General features: G+C 35.9%; 1 protein-coding gene across 1 annotated transcript in view; it reads right to left on the reverse strand.

Annotated features, from left to right (window-relative positions):
• Positions 1-13281: 13281 nt before the first annotated feature.
• Positions 13282-20866, reverse strand: part of LOC135652100 (probable galacturonosyltransferase 7) — an 8697-nt gene continuing 1112 nt past the window's right edge. Inside the window, exons 5-10 of the mRNA XM_065172790.1 lie at positions 18996-19128; positions 18815-18870; positions 18238-18533; positions 14971-15328; positions 14337-14882; positions 13282-14145 (exon numbers count right to left, since the gene is read on the reverse strand). Of these exons, the coding sequence (XP_065028862.1) occupies positions 13864-14145; positions 14337-14882; positions 14971-15328; positions 18238-18533; positions 18815-18870; positions 18996-19128 (1671 nt within the window). The 3' untranslated portion in view covers positions 13282-13863. The remainder of the gene's footprint in view (positions 14146-14336; positions 14883-14970; positions 15329-18237; positions 18534-18814; positions 18871-18995; positions 19129-20866) is intronic.

Genomic DNA, 20866 nt, shown 5'->3' on the forward strand with positions numbered 1-20866 from the left:
TAAGGAGGAGAGGGGGAGAGGAGAATATGATGTGGCAGCCAAAAGGGGTCTACTAGTCATAGGTGCCTTGTGCTAGTCAAACTTAAGATACCAAGGATGTCCTATATGAGTACTCCACTCTTTAATATCAGATTTATAGGTTTAGAAGTTCCAAATCTAACACAATCGGTCATCGGGAGTGGTAGCCAATCTTACGAGGTCTATTGAGTATTGATAGAGGATCATCCACTCTCGGTATCAGGAGAGAAATATCCCATGTGTTTTTACTCAGATAAATCCTTAGCCAAGGTCATTTGAATTGAGAGAGAAAGAGTTCTCCGGGAGAATCCGATTAGAGCGAGACTCGAGGAGAAACCGTATAAGCTTGATAGAACCATGCTCGGTATACGATCTCTGGGATATTAGATGGATAAGGAACTATAAGTACACGATAACTGAGGACAAATAGGTCTAAAGGATTGGATTCCCTATATTATTTGGGGACTACGACATAGTGGCATAGTACATTCACAATCGATAAGTCGAGTGAATTATTATAGAGATAATAATTCACTTAGCCAGAAGGAGTTCTAATAGGTATGACTTATGTCAAGCTTGATATTGGGCCTAGAGGGTCACACACATATGGTAGGTATTATGACGAGTAGTGGTTCAGATATGATATATTTGCCGAAGCCCCTATCTTATTGGATATTCATTAAGCCCCTAAATTATTGGATCATATAGATGAGATCCAACAAGAGTTAATGAGAGATTATTGGATAGAGATCTACTAATCTAATAGGCTTGTGTAGTTGGATGGAGATCCAATATCCAATAGGGCAGGATCCATTAGGGTTAAGTTGATAAGGGACCTTTATAAATATGAGGGAACCAAAAGCCCAGGCTAGAGGCTTCTTGATTGCCACCTCCTATTCTCCTCTCTCTTTCTCCTCTTTAGGCAACAAGTATGGAGATTTGGGTAACGATTTGAGGAGTGTCTTCGTAGCCTCGGCCGTGTGGATCATTACTAGAGAGGAGGATATTTGAACTCCTTCATCCAATCCCACAAATCTGTAGGACTTCTGGGATATACGATCTCCCAAGATAACACAACTATCTCACACATGGTTTTTTGGTTTCGTGGGTTTTTGTGTACCAATCTTTGCACAACGATGAACACCATTTTGAGAAATCTGATATTTTTGTTTTTTGTTCTTATGCTGTGTATGTGATGTTGCACTTAGATTTTCCTACAGTAGTACCAGAGCCAAGTTGTTCAGTGTTCTTCAACGAACACTTTTTGTTTTCTATCAGATTTTTGTGATAGTGCATGAGTATTGGATACCGCTAGTGCTTATCACATTTGTAATTTATTATAGATTTTGACAATGCCTAGGAGATTGTTGAAAGGAACATTGCATAATAGTTTGTTTATACTAGATAGTATACTCCACATATCATGAATATAAGTATGTCCAAGACGAAACAAGATGAGGTAAACAATGCACACATGTGACATTGTAGGCTAAGTCATATCCATGGGGGAATGATTCAAAAGTTGCTAAAAGATGGATACCTAGATCCATTCGACTATAAGTCATATATAATTTACAAGCCTTGCCTTCATGAAAAACTGACTAACTCTTCATTTAGTAGAAGTGGAGAGAGAGTCACTGAGTTGCTGGAACTCATACATAATGATATATGTGCTCACATGTCAACTCAGGCCATAGGTGGTTACTCATACTTCATTACTTTTATTGATGATTTCTCTATGTAGGACATATGTACTTGATGAAGTATAAGTCCAAAGCCTTTGAGAAATTCAAGGAATATAAGAATGAAGTGGAAAATCAGATTGGAATGTCAAGACTCTTCGATCAGATCGAGGAGATGAATACTTCAGTACATAGTTCACCCAATTCCTCAAGGACTATGAGATTCTATCCCAATAGACACCTCCCTATACACATCAGCTCAATGATATATCCGAGGGGAGGAATCACATACTGTTAGATAAGGTACGGTCTGTGATGTGTTTTGTTGATCTACCCATCTCATTTTGGGGATATGCCCTAGAGACCAAGTTTACCTTCTGAACAAAATTCCAACTAAATTAGTAGTGTCTACTCTATATAAGATATAGAAAGGGAAGAAACTCGATCTTAAGGTTGTTAATATTTGCGGCTACCCTGCCCACGTTAAAAGACACAACCCCAATAAGTTGGAATTCATGACGGAGTGGTGCAAGTTCATGAGATATCCCAAAGAAACTTGTGGGTATTATTTTTATCACCCCGATGATCAAAATGTCTTTGTAGCTAAGAGAGCAATGTTCTTTGAGAAAGACTTATAAAGCAAGGCTAGTGGCCAAGGGGTATCATCAAAGGCAATGTGTTCACTATAACGAAACATTCTCACTCGTAGCCATGCTAAATTCCATCAGAATTTTGTTGGTTATTGCAGCACACTATGATTATAAGATATGACAGATGGACGTGAAAACTGCATTCTTCAATGGCAACCTTAAGAAGGTGTATATGATACATCTTGAGGGATTCATATCCAAAGACAGCCCATATAAGGTATATAGGTTGCTTAGGTCCATTTATGGATTGAAGCAAGCTTCTCAAAATTGGAACATAAGATTTGATGAGGCAATTAGATCTTATGACTTTATTAAGAATGAAGATGAGCCTTGTATATATAGAAAGGTAAGTTGAAGCATTATCACTCTCTTAGTATTATATGTGGATGATATCATAATCAGTGGGAATGATATAGGAATGCTCTCTAAAGGTTTGACATGAAGAACTTAGGCTTGGGTATCTAGACACTTCTCCATGAAGAACTTATTAGAATCATCCTACATATTGGGAATTCAAATCTATAGAGATAGATCCAAGAGGATGCTTAGCTTATCCTTATCTAGGTACATAGACACACAAAAGGTTTGACATGAAAAATTCTAAGAGCTATCTCATACTGATATGACATGGGATATCGCTTTCTAGGAGTATGTATCCAAAGACTCCTAAAGAAAGGGCAAACATAGATAGGATACCCTATGCCTCAAAGATAGGGTCTATTATGTATGCAATATTGTGTACCAGGCCTGATATAACACATGCTTTGAGTGTCATGAGCAGGTATCAAGTGGATCCACGCTTAGAGCGCTGGAAAGCAGTAAAGTGTATCCTTAAGTACTTGAGAAAGACTAAGGATCTTTTACTAGTATTTGGAGGTAGTAGTCTTAGGGTTGAGGGCTACACGGACTCAAGCTTCTAGTCTGATGACAACAAGTCTAATTCAGGGTATACGTTCACCCTTAATGAAGGAGTAGTATACTGGAAGAGTTCCAAGCCAAATACTATTGCTGACTTATGTTAGGATCAAGAGTGGCACTAAGAGGGGGGGGGGGGTGAATTAGTGCAGTGAAAAACTTTTCGAATTCGAAAGATTTTATTTCGAATTAAAATTGATTCCGATGAAAATGGTTTTGATTCAATCTGTTTCAGAGAGAATTTAAACTTAAAAGCTTTTCATAAAAGTGTAAGAGAAGATTAAGGAGATTTGCAATAATATAAATTGCACAAATAAAAAGCATCGATTTCATAAAATCTTCATACGATTAAAACCGATATCAGCAAGTGTTTACTTGAAAGCGTATGTGAGACGTAGGCGTAGTAAAAGCACAGTAAGGAGGAGAGGCAGTTTACTATAAAAGTAAATTGTTCAAAGTAAATGCAAACTGAGTTTTAGAGTGGTTTGGTCAATATAACCTACATCCACTTTCGGATTCCTCCTCCAACGAGGTCACTGGCATCCACTAAAGGCATTCCTTCAATAGATGAAGACCAACCACCTTTTACAGCGCTTTCTTCTTTTCATGGGTTTAGGAGAGAACCCTTATAATTCTCACACCTCTCTTGAATGATCTCGAAACTTAGAAAGGGAGGAGGACTCTAGCACTTGTTTATAATACTTTTTCACCCCAACAACTCAAGATTATCTCAATGCTTTCGTGCCCTTTCATGCAGAAAAGGGTGGGATTTTTATAGGCCCCAATGACTTCAAAAATAGAGCAAAAAAAGTATCTTATCCTGGATTTTTGGGGTCCTAGTGGTACCACCGCTTGACAGAGCTTGAAGACTAAGCTCTGGCGGTACCATCGCTTGACAGAGGCGATACCATCGCTGGCAGCAATAACTGCGTCTTCTGGGCCTTCTGGGCAATGCCACCGTCGATCATATTTTCAGGGGCTGATTAGGCTGTTCAATCCGACCCAAATCAACCCTGTTAAGGGCCCAGTTGACCCCTAATTAAGTTAGTGAGATTACCTTCTAATCCTAATTTAATTTACGTTCTAACTATGATAATTAAGATATAATCATAATACTTATTGTTCCGGTGCGTCAATTACTTTTTCGGCGAGCTTCCGGCGTTCTTCCGACGAACATCCGACGAACTCTCGGCAATGCTCCGGTGGACTCCCGGCAAGCTCCTGGACTTTACGACGATCTTCTTAGCAAGTTTTGATGAGCTTCTTTGGCAAGCTCTTGGACTTCTCGGTTGGTTCCGACAGAACTTCTAACGAACTCTTGAACTCCCAACGTTATCTCGATTTTTATTCCGACATAACACCTGCTTTATGTCTTATTGCTATCATAGTTAATCTTGCACACTTTTCTTAACTTATAGATTAGATCAAACAAATTATAATTGACTTCATCATCAAAATCCGAGATTCAACAATCTTCCCCTTTTTGATGATGACAATTAATTGATGACGGAGTTAACCTTAACTCCCCCTATCTATATCCCATACTTGAGAAAAGATACTCTTGAATTCAAAGCCTTTAAATTCAAGTATCAAACTGATAAGTTAGATTCATTTAAACTTATCAACATGCACATCATGATTACTATCATGATATAACATTCTCAAAATGATGTCAAGGCATAACATCCATTTTCAAATATGATATTTCAAATATGAAAGATGACAAAGATAGCAATTTATCATTCTATGGTAAGATATCAATTGTAAAATAGCAAGTTAAGCTCTAGATATCTTATCATAATAAAAAAAATTTATCAAGTAAATATTTCAAGTATATATGATGAAATACATTGCATATATTTATCATCAATTTACCACATTTTGGAAAAAAAAAGAGAACGATTCAACAATGCAAGTGTGGTAAAAATTCATGCTACATTTCAATTTGTATACCAATCATATTTCAAGTATTCATGACATGGTATCATTCAAAAGTTCTCACATTAAAAGTTATAAATATTAAAGAGATAGCTTCCATCAACTTCTCCCCTTTTTTTCATCAAAACTTGGCATGAAGAAGGAAAGTAAGGAGAAAATCCATTAAGAACCAACTTTATGAAATGATTTGAATCAAGTCAAAAACGATAAAAGAGTTTCATTAAATCATGCTTCAATTTTCATAAGGATCAAGATATTCATGTGAAATCAAATCAACTCCAATTGTTAGGATCAATATATTTATGTGAAATCAACTCCTCACTCTTGCAAGTGTTCATCTCATACTAAAAATTTATCTTTTAAGGATCAATATATCCATTTATAAAATTCATCTTTTATGAGAAGACTAAGAAGCATCATATGAAAAAGAAATTCATAAGTCAAATCCATTTCTCATTAAAAAAAAATTCATAAGGGATAAACCCATGAGAGATGTATTTGTCAATGAAATCTATGAAATGATTAAGTGTATCAAAAATCATTAAGTAATGGAGCAAGGGTATGAAGTAAACTTGATACCAAGGAAGATAAAAACAAAATAAGTTCATGAAAGCTCCATTTATGAAATACAAAAAGATAGTCCGAAAAAGATATACATCAAATTCATGCATTTGGATAAATTAATATTCCTAACTCTCTTCTAATAAAATCATATTGTTCTTCACTTAAAGGTTTTGTATGATATCGACTAATTGATGCTTCGTATTAATAAACTCTAAGATTACATTTTGATTATTGACATGATCTTATACAAAGTGATGCCTAATATCAATATGTTTAGTTCTAGAGTGTTGAATTAGATTTTTTATTAAACATATTGTACTTGTGTTATCACATTTTATGGGAATGTTTTTAAGATAAATCTTATAATCCTCTAAAGTGTTTTTCATCCACACAACTTGTGCACAACATGCACTAGCTGCAATATACTAAGCTTCGGTTGCAGATAGTACAATCGAGTTTTGTTTCTTGAAAGACCAAGAAATAAGTGCGTGTCCTAAAAATTGACATGTTCCGGATATGCTTTTTATATCTAATCTACATCCAGCAAAATCCACATCAGCATATGTAATTAGTTCAAAGTTTTTAGATTTTGGATACTATAATCCTATATTAGTGGTACCTTTAAGATAACTAAGAATTCTCTTAACTGTTTTATGATGAGATATCTTAGGATTAGATTGAAACCTAGCACAAAGACCTACACTAAACATGATATCCGGTCTAGTTGCGGTGAGGTATAGTAAACTTCCTATCATACTCCTATAAGCTTTTTGATCAAAGCTTTCTCCACTTTTATCAATGTCTAACTTAGTGGAGGTATTCATGAGAGTATTTATAGCCTTTGAGCTATCCATATTAAACCTTTTTAGCAAATCTAGAGTATATTTTATTTGACTAAGAAAAATACCACTACTTAGTTGTTTGATTTATAAGCCTAAAAAGAAAGTTAATTCCTCCATCAAACTCATTTCAAATTCGAGACTCATACTTTTAGCAAATGATTCATAAAGAGATTCATTCGTGAAAACAAAAATAATATCATCAACATAAATTTAAATAATAAAAAAATTATTTTTAAATTTTTTTATAAACAATATAGTATCGACCTTGCCTTTAGAGAAATTATTATGAATTAGAAATTAGCTAAGTCTCTCATACCAAGCCTTTGGGGCTTGTTTTAATCCATAGAAAGCTTTAGTCAATTTAAACATATAATTAGGGAAATCATCATTCTCAAATCCGGGAGGTTGTTCAACATAAACTTCTTCGGAAATAAAGCCATTAAGAAAAGTACTTTTAACATCTATTTGAAATAATTTAATATTATTACTACTAGTATAGGCAAGGAGCATCCTTATGGCTTCTAATCGAGCCATAGGAGTGAAGGTTTCTTCGTAATCGATACCTTCCTCTTGGTTAAAACCTTTGGCCACTAATTTAGCCTTATTTCTAACTATGATACCAGATTCATCTTGCTTGTTTCTGAAGACCCATTTAGTACCAATAATTAAATTGTCATTTGGCCTTGGAACAAGCTTCCACACCTCATTTCTCTCAAATTGATTCAATTCTTCTTACATTGCGATGACCCATGAATCATCTTTTATAACCTCATCAATACATTTAGGTTCAATTTGGGAGTAACGAGTTCAAAATCCGAGAAACCTTTACTAAGTCCTTTTAGACCATTAACGGCATCCGTAAATCGAGTGTATATGTCTCCAATGGTCTCACTCAGTTTCATCCGAAATAACTCATAAGTGTGCACTAAAAGATTAATTTTTTACTCCTTCACTCTACTAGTGCCTTCATGAGTCACTTTGAGTATGCGCCAAATATCAAAAGCCATTTCACAAATCGACACTCGATTAAACTCGTTTTTATCTAATGCACAAAACAATGCATTCATAGCCTTGGTATTTAAAGTAAAAGTCTTCTTCTCCAACTCATTCCAATCGTTCATTGGAAGAGAAGACTTTTGAAAATCATTAGCTCAAAATCAATTGAAATTAAGAAGATCCTCATTCTAGTCTTCCAATATGTGTAATCCGTCTCATTGAACATGGGCGGATATGTAATTGAATGACTCTCATGGTTGCTAGCAAATGTCTTCTCTCTTGGGTTTAAAACCAAATGAGAGTGAACCTTACTCTGATATCAATTGTTAGGATCAAGAGCGGCACTAATAGGGGGGGTGAATTAGTACAGCGGAAAACTTTCCGAATTCGAAAGACTTTATTTCGAATTAAAACCGATTCTGACGAAAATAGTTTTGATTTAATCCGTTTCAGAGAGAATTTGAACTTGAAAGCTTTTTGTAAAAGTGTAAGAGAAGATTAAGGAGATTTGCAGTAATGTAAATTGCACAAATGAAAAGCATCGATTTCGTAAAATCTTCAAACGATTAAAATCGATATCGGAAGGTGTTTACTTGAAAGCGTATGTGAGACGTAGGCATAGTAAAAGCACAGTAAGGAGGAAAGGCAGTTTTCTATAAAAGTAAATTGCTCAAAGTAAATGTAAATTGAGTTTTAGAGTGGTTTGGTCAATGTGACCTACATCCACTTTCGGATTCCTCCTCCGACGAGGTCATCGGCATCCACTAAAGGCCTTCCTTCAATAGGTGAAGACCAACCACCTTTTACAGCGTTTTCTTTTTTTCAAAGGTTTAGGAGAGAACCCTTACAATTCTCACACCTCTCTTGAATGATCTCAAAACTTAGAAAGAGAGGAGGAGGACTCTAGCACTTGTTTACAACACTTTTTCACCCCAACAACTTAATATTATCTCAATGCTTTCGTGCCCTTTCATGTAAAAGGATGAGGTTTTTATAGGCTCCAATGGCTTCAAAAATGGAGCCAAAAAGTGTCTAATGCTGGATTTTCGAGGTCCTGACGGTACCACCGCCATTATTGGGTGGTACCACTACCTGACACCTGACACTAGGCGGTACCACCGTTGGCAGCAATAGCTGCTGGCGGTACCACTTCCCAGTCTGGGCAGTACCACCGCCCAGACCATTTGGGAGACTGGGTCTTCTCGGCGGTGCCACTGTCGACCATGTTTTTAGGGGCTGATTGAGCTATTCAATCCGGCTCAAATCAGCCCTGTTAAGGGCCCAGTTAGCCCCTAATTAAGTTAGTGGGATTACCTCCTAATCTTAACTTAATTTACGCTATAACTACGATAATTAAGACATGATTACAACACTTCTTGTTCTGGTGTGCCAATTGCTCTTCCGATGAGCTTCCGGCATTCTTCCGGTGAACATCCGACGAACTCTCGGCAATACTTCGGTAGAATCCCGGCAAGCTCCTAGACTTTACGATGATCTTCTTGGCAAGTTTCGACGAGCTTCTTTGGCAAGCTCCTGTACTTCTCGGTTGGTTCCGGTAGAACTTCCAACGAACTCTCGAACTCCCAACGTGATCTCGATCTTGACTCCGGCACAACACTTGCTTTATGTCTTACTGCTATCGTAGTTAATCCTACATACTTTTCTCAACATATAGATTAAATCAAACAAATTACAATTGACTTCATTATCAAAATTCGAGATTCAATAACTCGACCATAGAGGCGGAGTACATTGTTGTGATAGAGGCAGCAAAGGAGGGAGTCTGAATAAAGAAGTTCATCATAAATCTGAAAGTCGTGCTAGGTAGCAAGGAGTTGATTCCCTTATATTATGACAACAACAAAATGATTGCTCAAACGAAGGAACCTAGGTCTCATCAGAAGTCAAAGCACGTTCTGAGAAGGTTCCACCTGATCAGAGAGAGTCGCCCGAGGAGATGTGGCGTTGGAAAGAGTTTCATCCGAAGATAACATTATAAATACACTGACAAAGCCATTATCTCAAATTATCTTTAAGCCTTAGAGGGGTTTGATGGGGATCAAACATATAAGTGATTGACTTTAGGTCAAATGAGAGATTGCTAGTCATAGATGCCCTACAAGCCAATCACGTGAGTGATGGCACGTGTGATATGACATAGTCATTTTGCTTATTATTTTTATGATATTTTTTCACTTTATATTTCTTGTTGTATAAATATATTATGATGTCCATGGATCTGTGTAATGAGAATCCGATCGTGATGAGATCACGATAATGAGACTGATTCATCTTTAAACATAAACCCTAAATAATCTTGATCATAGGTTACTTGAGAAAAACATCGAGATAACTAAACAGACTGATGTGTTGTATACACATCCATATAATGGAAGCAGTTGGTCTCATAGCTACTCATGTGGGGATACTAGGGCTACAATGTATGTGCCCATTGAAGAATGAGTTCACTCATTGATCCACTCACGGAATGCTGGATAGTTGATGATACCTCATTGTCAGATAATAATTTCGTCATCTTAGTGATGTACCTAGTCCTTAGACTTGAGACACTAAGGAAGTTGTGTATGAGTACTCCACTCTTTGATATTATACTTATAGGTTTGGAAGTTTTAAATCTAGCAAAGCCGGTCATGGGAGTGATAGCTAACCTTACGAGGGCTATTGAGTATTGTTAGAGGATTGTCCGCTCTCGATATCATGACAGAGATATCACATATATTTTTGCTTAGACAAATCCTTGGCCAAAGTCATTTAGATTGAGAGAGAAAGAGTTCTCTGGGAGAATTCGATTAGAGTGAGACTTGGAAGAAACTGTATGGGCCTGACAGTATCATTCCCGATATACAGTCTCTATGATATTAGATGGATGAGATACTATAAGTGCTTGGTAACTAAGGACAGATATACCCAAAAGTTTATATTCCCTATATCGTATGGAAACTACAACATAGTGGCATAGTACGTCTACGGTCGATGGGTCGAGTGAATTATTATGGAGATAATAATTCACTCAGCCAGAAAGAGTTCTAACAGGTATGACTTATGGCCAGCTCAATATTGGGCCTAGAAGGTCACACACATATAGTAGGTGTTGCGACGAGTAGAGGTTCAGATATGAGATATCTGCAGGAGCCCCTATCTTATTGGGCATTTATTAAGTCCCTGAATTATTAGATCATATAGATGAGATCCAATAAGAGTCAATAAGAGATTATTGGATAGAGATCGACTAATCTAAGAGGCTTGGATAATTGGATAGAGATCCAATACCCAATAGGGCAAAATTCATTATGGTTAAGTTGACATGATACCTCTATAAATAGAAGGAAACTAAAAACTCATAGGCTAGAGGCTTCTTGGTTGCCACCTCCTATTCTCCTCTCCCCTTCTCATCTTCAGCCAACAGGTGTGGAGATTTGGGCTGCGATTTGAGGAGAATCTTCGTAGCCCTTGCCGTGTAGATCACCACTAGAGAGGAGGTTATTTGAACTCCTTCATCCAATCCCACATATTGGTAGGAATTTAGGGATATACAATCTCCCTATGTAACACAACTATCTCACACATGATTTTTTGGTCTTGTGGGTCTTTGCGCACCAATTTTCATACGACAACGAATACCTTTTTATGAAATCTAATATTTTTTGTTTTCTATTCTTCTGATGCGTATGTGATGTCACTCCTAGATTTCCCTACAGGGCCTAGCCTATGACCCTTTGGTTCCCTCCTATTTATAAAGGCCCCCTATCAACTTAACCATAATAGATCATGCCCTATTAGGTATTGGATCTCTATCTAATTACTCAAACCTCTTAGATTAGTATATCTCTACCCAATAATCTCTCATTGGCTCTTATTGGATCTCATCCAAAAGATCCAATAATTCATGGGCTTATTGGATATCCAATAAGATAAGGGCTCTAGCGGATATTTCATATCTGAATCTCTACTCGTCGCAACACCTACCATATGTGTATGACCTTCTAGACCTAATATCAAGCTGGCCATGAGTCATACTTGTCAGAACTTCTTCTTGCTTAATTATTATCTCCATAATAATTCACTCGACTCATCGACTATGGATGTACTAGGTCAGTACGCCATAGTCCCCAGACGATATAAAGGAATCTAATCCATTGGACCTATTTATCCTCAGTTACTATGTATCTATAGTCCATCATCTATCTAATATCCCAAAGATTGTATGCTAGGCATGGTGTTATCAAGCTCATACAGTTTCTACTTGAGTCTCGCTCTAATTAGATTCTCCTAGAAAACTCTTTCTCTCTTAATCTGAATGACCCTGGCTAAGGATTTGCTTGAGTGAGAACACATGAGATATTCCTCTTATGATACCGAGAATGGATGATCTTCTATTGATACTCAATAGCCCTCGTAAGATTAGCTACCACTCACAATGACCAGTTGTGTTAGATCTGGAACTTCCAAGTCTACAAGTCTGGTATCAAAGAGTTTAGTACTCATATAAAACATCCTTAGTGTCTCAAGTCTAAGGACCATATACACTATTGGAACAATAGAATCATTGTTTGACAATAAAGTATCATCAACCATCTAGCATTCCGTGAGAGGATCAATCAAACTCATTATCTAATAAGTACCTATGCGGTATCTCTAGTGTCCCCACACAAACAACTATGAGACTAGCCGCCTACATCATATGGAGAGTATACAACATACTAGTCTATTCGGTCATTTCGATGTTTCTTTCGAGTGATTTATGACCGAGATTATTTAGAGCCTGTGTTTAAAAATGAATTTGTCTCATTATCGTGATCTTATCATGATTCGATTCTCATTGTACAAATCCATGAACAACACAATATATGCAATAGATAATATAAAGTGAAAAAAATATCAAATAAAATATTCGGACCTATGTTAGTTCAACATGTCAACCTGAGTATCTTAAATGATTGGCACGATGCATGATAGCATTAATTGCAATGCCCGATAGTTCGATCAACTCTTTATGTCTAAATAACGTCCAATAACCTCACATAAATATCGTATAGAAGACCTCATGTATGTTGCTTTACACATGAGACATTTTATATGACTAGGAACTCTCCGAACACTTCGAATTAAGGTTGATTCTGAACCCTCAGCAACTTAGACAATCCGAATATGCAAAACATGAAAAATCAGGAAAGAATCAGAATCCCTTGATGCAATTTTGCAAGACTCTATCAAATCAGACAATTTCCTAGCACCATGATAAGAACAAAGGTTGATTCTGAACCAATCAGAATCTGCAATAACAATCAGGAAATAGATGATATAAAACTGCAAAACAGAAGATTGAGAGTAACATTACAAACAAAACATGGAAATAGAAGTTTTCTTTGGGGGAGGAGAACAGGATGCATTCCATGCTCTGACAGAACAAAAGGACAGATCGGTGCCACTACAAGCCCACAACATTTTGGTGCGCCATCTTTCATCTTACCGAGAACTAAACAAGAAGCACCTGCACCAAGCAGTAAACAAGAAGCCATATTTCATCTTACCACGAACTAAATAAGGAGCACATAACAATTTTTTTTTTACTAAAAAAAAAGGTACCAAGATAGAGACATCCAACCACAATGCAAATTGACATAAGCACTAGAAAATTGAATTAAAAATAGATAATAAAAGATTAAATACAAAATCATTTATGACTATCAAGATTTCCAGAATTTTTTTTTCAGGAATTAAAAGTCAATCCTAAATGTAGCATTAGCATACAAAGAACTGCAAGCTAGTGCAAGAGATGCCAACTTACCCTTGTTGCATAAGAAAAGGGGCCAACAAGGGCTGAGAAGAAAATTGAGCAAAAAATCAATTTACACTGGTCCAAAGATGACATTGATCCAATTTGTGGTGACACTCTGTTAATCTTTAGACTATGTAACAAACAAATGGTGCAATCAACTATTATGTGAAGCTACCAGATCTTCCTACACCTGTCTCTTATGTCAAGAATCATAAAGCTAAACCGATGCTCTTATTGCTCGGTGGCCTTTGCATGTTCATAAACCAGCAACAACGGAGACCTTGTCTCTTTCCAAATTTATTGGTGACTCTTGACAGTTATAAAGAATCTGATGTCTGCTGTACATTGCTGACACAATGCCTGAAATCCAATGTGGAAAATTTACGCAAGTTTGAGGCAAGCAAGATTGTTATTCAGTCCATGCTTCGCTTATCATCCTGCACACCTCACAGCTGACGTTATGGATTAACGTTGCAAGCATCCATAAACCTCTCTCCTTTTGTCAGGTACCTTTTCCAGTATTTCTTGTACTTTGGAATGCCCAGATCGAGCCAAGGCTTCATGTTGCCGTCATAGTGCAATACGGCAGCTCTTTTTAGAGTGTCATCGAGGACTCTATAGTCATAACCAAGTCCTTGCTGAACCAGGGTATCATCTAGAGCATATATCTGACCGTGTAAAATAAGCAAACTTGCTGGAAGCGTTGCAGCTCTCCATGACGCTTCATTTTCATGTTGCAACTGTCACCCACAGTTGGAAAAACAAAAGAGAATTAGATTGCAATAAATAGTGTGAATAATATATCATCATCTGAAAGTTCTAGTAAAAGTGGAAACAGATCAGCTTTCGTGCACAAAGAACTTTACACTCTACAGTAAGTTATGAAACATTAGAAATTTTGTAAATCAACATCCTGATCCGTTGCAATTACCTGATGGAGAAATCTTTGATAAGATCCAGTGATATTGTGTTCTCTCCATTTATCCAAATCAATAATGTTTAATCCAGACATCCAAGCACAAGAATTAACATCATAACCGCTGGTGCTCAAATATGATTTTAATTGACCCAATTTGACCCCACAAAATTCTGTAGCACCAATTACTTTTCCTTCCAAGTCAAGATTCCACAAGAATGATATATCCTTTTGGACAACTACATCATCATCAAGAACGATTACCTTCTTTAAATTCTTGAAGATATCAGAAAGAAGAAAGTGGGAGTGACCAAATACTGAGATGTATTTAGTTTTCATCTGCAAAGGGGATGGTTGAGCAATAGAATGAGTGGAGACCCGAAACTCCTCAGACGTTGACAACTCTTCCAAATCAAAGTCAGCAAAATGATTAATATCAAGCTCATCAAAGTTCAAAACATAAATGGTCGCCTTTTTGTAATAATTTCTGGAGAACCAGTGTTTCATAGAGTAAAAATTTTGTTTATCAGTGAGCACATGGAAAGCCATGTTGTCAGATTCCTGTAAAACAAGGAAGATGTCAATGACACAATTGGGAACAAAATCTTCCTATGTCAAATGAAAAGGCATCAAGATCAGAATGCCATACCTTAGAGTTCACTACAGTAGAGTTGATAGTTACTGATACTGCAAGTATATTTCTAGAAAGGATTATATAGTGTTGAAAATTTGGGTTGTCAATTTTGTTAGCAAATGAATGTTTGATATCTGCTGATGGAGACTTGAAATATTCTACTGTCAGTCTCATTGAAAGGCAATGGAAACCTTTGGACAAGGTCTGGACACCAAGTTGATAGAGAAATGCACTTTGCTTCATATGAAAATGAGCTTCATCTTCTGTTAGATCAAGTATCTGTCTAAGTTTCCTGTCAACGTTACTGCACTGTACGGAGCATGATTTGGCTTTTGCAATAGCCTCACCCATCCTTTGTACCTTCTTCTCTATGCTGAAAGGGAAAAGTCTCAGTAGTTAAAACCATGTCACAGTGAAAAAGAAAAGAGAGAAAAGCAATGGAACATTCTTATGGGTTTCCCAAGGACTAGAACTAAGAAAACATCTCAAATTATTGGGTATCTACAATTCAATTCCTAGATTGTCAGTTAGTGAGTTCCAACATTTGGCTTCTCTCAACTAAGAATTAAAAGTTGAAGCAGTTATAATCAACACTAGTGCAATCAAAGGAGATATAAAACCTAGTGGCCAAACTAGGACTAATCTTGGCATCACAAAGCGTGTTTTGCTTCCACAACCTGAATCGACACCCATTTAACACTATTAAGTAGCAAAATCTGAAGTTACAATAGTAGCATGATCTAAATATTTGTAGAAAATGACCTTAAAATATTTGAGCATCTGGTAAACATTTTTTAACAAATCCTGAACTTCTGATAATACTCTCTTCTAATCTAATTCTTATAATTCTTTAGTTTCTAGTTTCCCTAACAAGATCATTCTAGATGCATCTGCAACCATAAGTTTTCATCATGGTATATCACAAAAATTCAAAGCTTTATCACAATGTTTTATATATTGGTCCAATAGCAGCTTCCGTAAGCTATGGACTGGTATGGTACCAGTATACTAGGCAGTATACCAACCCATACCATTCAGTATCAATGAATAAAATAGTGAAAATAGTAAAAGATGAACCATATGAACTTTGAGCTATGAGTTCCACTATCACAGGTCAGTATGTATCGATCAGACCCATATTTAAAACATCACTCTATGTAACAGTCATTTTTATCCTTCTCTTAAGTTGCAGAAGGCTTTCAATATAGCAAAAGGTTTAAGTTGTCTGTCAATTTGATCAAGTCACTCATTAGTTTCTTGTTTATTTTAAACAATCGATTGCGAAAATGAAGGATGTCTTGCTGTTGTTTTCAATCTCATTGGTGACAGTCAAGTTGCTCATACTCAAGATTCAAGAGTGCTACTATGTACTGAGACGATCAGAACTGAGGTGTCCACAGCGATACTACTTAGGTAATGACAGCGGATATATGAAGACCACAATTAACAGCAAATGTTTTTTATTGATTTAAAAGTTAACTTAAGTTCAGATTAATACAATATTTTTTTATGTATAATAGCAGAGACCAGAGTAACAAATAACACAAAGTAGGCACAATATTGTAGGAAGAACAGATAAAAAATGGATAAGCCAAGAAAAAAAAAAGGGAGAGCATACATCAGGCTTTCAGACAAAAAAACACCCTGTTTCTCAAAAAATCAGCAGAATATTCAAAGTTCATCAAAGAACGGCATTTTGAAAGCAGCAAAGAACACAAACTACATTTTGAAAGCATAAATGGTAATGACTCAAGAAACTGAGAAAAGGATACCAAAATTATCTTTCAAACAACCTAACTTTTATAAGTGAAATAAGATAAAATTCATAAGAAATTAGTCCAAGGGACACTGATGAGATTGTCTCAGTTGAACGAAATGATTGCTTAAATACTAATTATGAGTTACATCAGATACTCTTCATGTTTTTCAAGTTGAAGACACTATGATGCTTTTCATGTTTTTTTAGTTGAAACTATCCCTTCAAGAGCCTAACCATAAAGTCTCCTGATCTGTATCACGGTGTTAAAATTAGCATCAATTGTTGCTATAAACAGGATTTCGGTGCTTTAATTCAGTTATGATAAAAACACAAGTAGAAGAAGACCAAAATATCTAAGAAAAATATTAAATTAATAGATGGTTAAATGAATAGAATTCTAAAAGAATGAAGACAGCAAGCCACAAATAGATGAAATACAGGAACATAATTCTAGAAGAATAGACATCAAAACCATAAAGCAGAGAATATTTTGTTAAAAATCACCAAGATAGTGTGATGATTCATTACTAGTAAAAAGGCCCTATCTATAAAAAAACACGACCACAAAATGGTAGAACTCTGGTGCAAATCCATACACCTACACTAAGATTTCAAGACTTAACTAAGAAGAGGATGCCTAGCCAACTTAGAATTCCAAAATTGGAAATAAAAAAGCAATGAACTTCTGAATTGATGTGACCTATGATTTCTGGTTTTGACAGAATAAAATTATGAAATAAAGATTGATCAATCTGTACATTACTCCATAAGAAACAAAATCTAATAATGCTTAACCTAAAATCTTAAATGATGAACAACGTATCAAAATTTCTAAAAAGCAAGAAACTATGTTATGATCATAAAGACTCCAAGATCAATTGATTCACTCATGCCATGAGATGTGAGAGGCATAGAATTAGGTTCCACTCAAAAAGATTACCTAGAGATGCATCCTAATCACTCGTCTGCATGTCCCATTGTCGAAAAACTAAGAGAAAAAGATAAGATATATCTAACACAATATATATAACACGGTTCATCCCAAAGAAACTTCAACACACTTTTACCCAACTAACAACATGATTCCCTCATTAGTTGGACTATTTTTGTGGGATATATACAGGATGTAGTTTTTCCTTATTCCTTATACATATAAATTGCACTACTTTTACAGAGAAACTATACACCCAACAATTGTACATTGCAAAAGGACCAAGAGAACATTGCATGCACCATCATAGTAAGTAAAATAAACATTTTTAATCAAATAAGACCAGGTTAAAGTTGTCCAGTCAATCCAACAAGAACAAGTCAAAGTTTCCAACTTCTTGAGGTTGTACCTTTATAACATCTCTGTATGATAGGCATATAAATCGATTCATACTATATATGGATATATATTGGGCCAAAACTTGAATATTTGGACATTTGGTGCAGACAGTAAAAATTAAAGACTATTTATGTATCACAAAGGATAAAGTGAATTTAATTAATAAAGATGAGGTTCTAGAAATTGTGCTTACAGTGGTGGAAGCTCAGGATCAGAAATTGCTTCACTAAGCATGCGTTCATGATTTTGAATGTTCAGCTTCAGTTCACGTGTCAGGTTTTCCTGTCCCTTAAGTTTCGCAATGCTTGGATAGTAAGATCTTGCCACAAACAGCTGATCCTTGAGTCTCTTCACAATAGAATCTTTCATTACTTCTCTATGTTCCCTGGACCAGAGACAATAACTTCCAAATTCAAGTTCACAAGATCTCTCAATCTCATGAACATTTGAGCCCATGGCATAGCTGTGCTTTCCAACTCCCTCACTGGACTGCAATAATACAATAATTAGGCACTCAATAAATATTCCAAATGATAAATACAAGGCACAAAGACTAAATGTTGTCCACATACATGTAGAGGTATTAAACAAGGTCAACTTAAACAAATACATGTCAAAGAAACTCAAGGAAATTTGGTAGTTCTTTTTAAAATATAACTACATCAATACAAAACTCTGCTACAACTTGCTGATAACCAGCCGGTTAGATTGGCCGCAACAATCTTTAATTAAAGATTGATTTAGGTATTTAGCCAACAAGATATGCTTACTTTATTACTCAGAGATGAAGATTTTTTTGCAGCACCATTATTTTCTGCAAGTGGACCTGCACAGGATTTTAAAAAGTCAGAACTATCTTCTTTGGTTAAGAAATAGGAAGAATAAGAGAAGAAATATATACACATCTTTGGGTGTAAGAAGAACACACCTAAAATTATCCTGGGTACATACCTTTCAAATTGGATGTCTTATCCTTTGGTACAGCCAGAGAAGTAGCATTCTCTGGTTTTATAGGAGATGGTGAAATAACAGCATTGTTTAACCTCTTGTACAAATCCTCATCAGAAGGCACACTTTCAGTACCCTGACAAAGAAATGAAGATTTTCTTTGTTAGAAAATCTGTACATCCTAGCTAACCAAATAATAAACAGGCATAAGTTTCACATAACTTCTGAAATTAAACTTTTTCCAGCTACAGATCCATCATGAAGATTCCAAAGTTCAATATCCAAATTTGCAGGTGCCACAAAGATTGACCGTGGGTCACTCTAGAACAATAATTATTCAAAAAAGCTCAAATTGCTGATAAGAAATTTGAAAACTATTAATCTAATAAAGAGAATCTTTTTTTTCATTCCATAACTCTCCCACCAATATTTCAAGTTTGGGTCCAAGGCTCAAACCAGTCTTTCGTGGGACCGCTATAGGTCCGGTAATGCACTAGCATATAGATATATGTAAGTTGATATACCAGTCAGCATAGACCAAGAGAAACACACAGAAGAAGAGGAGGAGGAGACAGGGTGCAGTAGGTGGCAACAATGATTTAAGGAGGCAGAGACAACCATAGGAGGAGGTGGCTGAGGAGGCAGAAGCAAAGGTGGAGAACAACTGAGCAAAGAGAGACAAGAAACACAAGCTGATTAAACTTACAAGCCTTTTTTTTACTTTTTCAATAATCTAAATATAGCAAACCAGTCATTTTCAGCTGTCCAAATTATAAAAAATGATTTCAATGTGGATCGGGTGAATCTTGCATTCTGCATGCCGGAACTTGGGTGGACCAGTAAATGCTGGTTTCTATGCACCAATCTGACCAATTCTTTTAACCATGCCCCAACTACCATAACCCCCATTGTGGGGATGCTAAACTTTTTATACATTCTCCAGCCATTCTCATGTTCACACTCTTTAACATATCTCTTATTGCCAACACATCCTCCTATTTCCACCCAATCCTACTAAACACAGAATTCATTGCCTGTAAATAGTGGGAGCCACTGAAGAAGTAACCCCAATTCAGGTGAGGTGGACATTGGCTTGCAACAAATAAAAAAGGAAGAGATTAACATCGTTTTGATGGACAGTGAAATTGACATAGGAGCCAACCATAGCAGTACTCAAAATTTCCCAACTCACAATAAGAAGGGACTAAAATGAAAGCAAGATCCAATTTAAGACAAAAATGAAGAACCTAGAGATGTATAGAAATGCTAATGGAGTTGAAAGAAAGATCGCTCGTCATGAAAATAAAAAAGGTGGTGTAGGACTAGGGAGATCAATGTACTATTTCTAGCTTGCCATAATTTTAATGGAAAGGCCGAATCTATTTACTAATAGCATTTACACATAAAATAATAAGTTTCTCTTTCTTCCCATTGTGTATGAGTTACAGTAATAGTGAATGATCTAATGGTTTCACAACAGGACCAATTACAAAGAGAAAGAAACTATTCAATAACAGAAAAGTTCAATGGAAACAATGGATTCGATACATGAAAATTCTCCAGTATAATAAAGATTTTCCACGATTACAATATACAAATTGATCCCTAACACAATATAATTTGATTAAACAAAACACTAAACAAATTCTTCTATTGTCTTCTCACTTAATTTCACCACAAACAAAAGATCTAGTGTGTGCTTACTCCAAATATTTATAATTTTATGTTTCTATTTTTCATTTTTCAATTATTTACTTATTGAAACTAGATAACTGTTTCTACTAACTTGCTTATCATCATCTCAAGAAGTGTATGTCAGACCCGAAGATGGTCAGGTAAATATTATGACCGCAACACAAGATTTAGCTAGTGAC

Source organism: Musa acuminata, chromosome BXJ3-11 (genome assembly GCF_036884655.1).
Source record: "Musa acuminata AAA Group cultivar baxijiao chromosome BXJ3-11, Cavendish_Baxijiao_AAA, whole genome shotgun sequence".
Lineage (NCBI taxonomy): Eukaryota > Viridiplantae > Streptophyta > Magnoliopsida > Zingiberales > Musaceae > Musa > Musa acuminata.